At 38.8% G+C, this 1,545-nt stretch overlaps 1 protein-coding gene across 1 annotated transcript; it reads right to left on the reverse strand.

Moving 5' to 3' along the window:
- Positions 1-294: 294 nt before the first annotated feature.
- On the reverse strand, positions 295-1,326 carry LOC121769242. Its single transcript, XM_042165986.1, has 2 exons — positions 624-1,326; positions 295-542 (listed from the first exon to the last, which is right to left on the reverse strand). Exons 1-2 carry the CDS (start codon positions 1,152-1,154, stop codon positions 444-446), a joined length of 630 nt encoding a protein of 209 aa, XP_042021920.1. The 5' UTR covers positions 1,155-1,326; the 3' UTR covers positions 295-443.
- Positions 1,327-1,545: the final 219 nt, after the last annotated feature.

Genomic DNA, 1,545 nt, shown 5'->3' on the forward strand with positions numbered 1-1,545 from the left:
TTTCAAAATTGAACACAAATTAAAGTTCATTCTATTCTTTTTATAAATACAAATAAACTAATATTACAACCAAATTTTTAATGTAATTTATAAAATCAATAACAGTGTAAAAATATTTGGATTTAAACAAATACTACAAAAAAAAGTGCTAACTTGCTAAATGGAGATGTTGATAAATAATGCCAACGCAAATTACCTAGCAATAGTATCTACCTCCATTATATTACGGCAAATTTTAATTGTTAAATAGGAGTTTATCTTGTAGTATAATAATAATAATAATAATAATAATAATAATAATAATAATAATAATAATAATAATTAATAATTAATAACAGTAGTTGACATACCGAATTTAGCACAAGAAAGTTTGATTGACAATGATGAACAAACAGGGCACCGTTTATTTATCAAACATCGATTGATTCCCTTCCCTTTCCTGATCAGAGAGCTGCATCATAGTAGCCACCCACAGTGATCCGCGCTCTGCTTATCGGAACTCCACTCACCGCCGCAATCGCCCCTTTCACCTTCATTCTTCTCTGCAACAACCGACGGAGTGATAAATAGTCTTCACCGCAGAAAAAAATTGCAAAAAATTAATTTAATCCGCGCATCCTAACCTTGTCGTCTGTGTAAATCCGGAAACGGAGCTTGTGATTGCGGTGTGGATGTTTGTTGCTGAAGACGATGATGCAGAAAGTTGCCGCCGCCACTCCAAACGAGCAGATAGCCCCGATCCCGCTCAAGCCCCGCTTCCACGCGTTGGCGCCATCGTCCTTCTCATCCTGGATCGCCATTTCCGCATCGAATTTGCAAGGATCTTCCTTCGCTTCGAGTCTGCTCGGGTTCGGCGATTCCACTTTCATGTCGACAAATTCAGGCTCCTTCATTTTTTTGAAGAAAACCTGCGAGATCGGGTCCTGATCGGGCTCGATATTGATCTGAATCGGCTGATCTCGATCAGGATCGTGGAGAAGGGGATGATTGGCAGTAGTTTCGACAAATTGAGGCGGCGGAGGGCAGATGAAGTAGTTCATGTGGAGAACCGCCGCGCCGGAAGGGTTGCGGGTGTAAATCTGCTTGTCTGCGTCGTGACTGATCTCGAGGTAGCCGTCGTCTGAGAGGAGCTCCCACTCATCTTCAACATCCATCAAATTCAACTGCGTAGAACAAAACAAAACAGAACAGAATTGAATTGATTTTGATATAGTAGTTGAGTGCGGTGGGGGATTTCGATTTTGGTTTGCTAATTGCTACTACGACTACGAGAGTGAGAGAGCTAATTCGTCTATTTGCAGTTGGAGAGATGAATCGTGGAATTTTCATTTTATTTTTCATATATTTTCGAAAATATTGGAGACGTAGATGTTGCATGGGACCCACCCACCCCCAATTACCCTCTGGCTTTCTCTAGATATTTCCATTTTTTTCTTTCGAATATAATAATAATTTGTTATTTGCGATAGGTTTGATGTGAAGTTCGTTCATACATATCAATATATCATCAATGCATTAATATTTTTTTTAATAAAATTAACTTCT

The sequence above is a fragment of the Salvia splendens genome, chromosome 15 (genome assembly GCF_004379255.2).
Source record: "Salvia splendens isolate huo1 chromosome 15, SspV2, whole genome shotgun sequence".
In the NCBI taxonomy this organism is placed as follows: domain Eukaryota; kingdom Viridiplantae; phylum Streptophyta; class Magnoliopsida; order Lamiales; family Lamiaceae; genus Salvia; species Salvia splendens.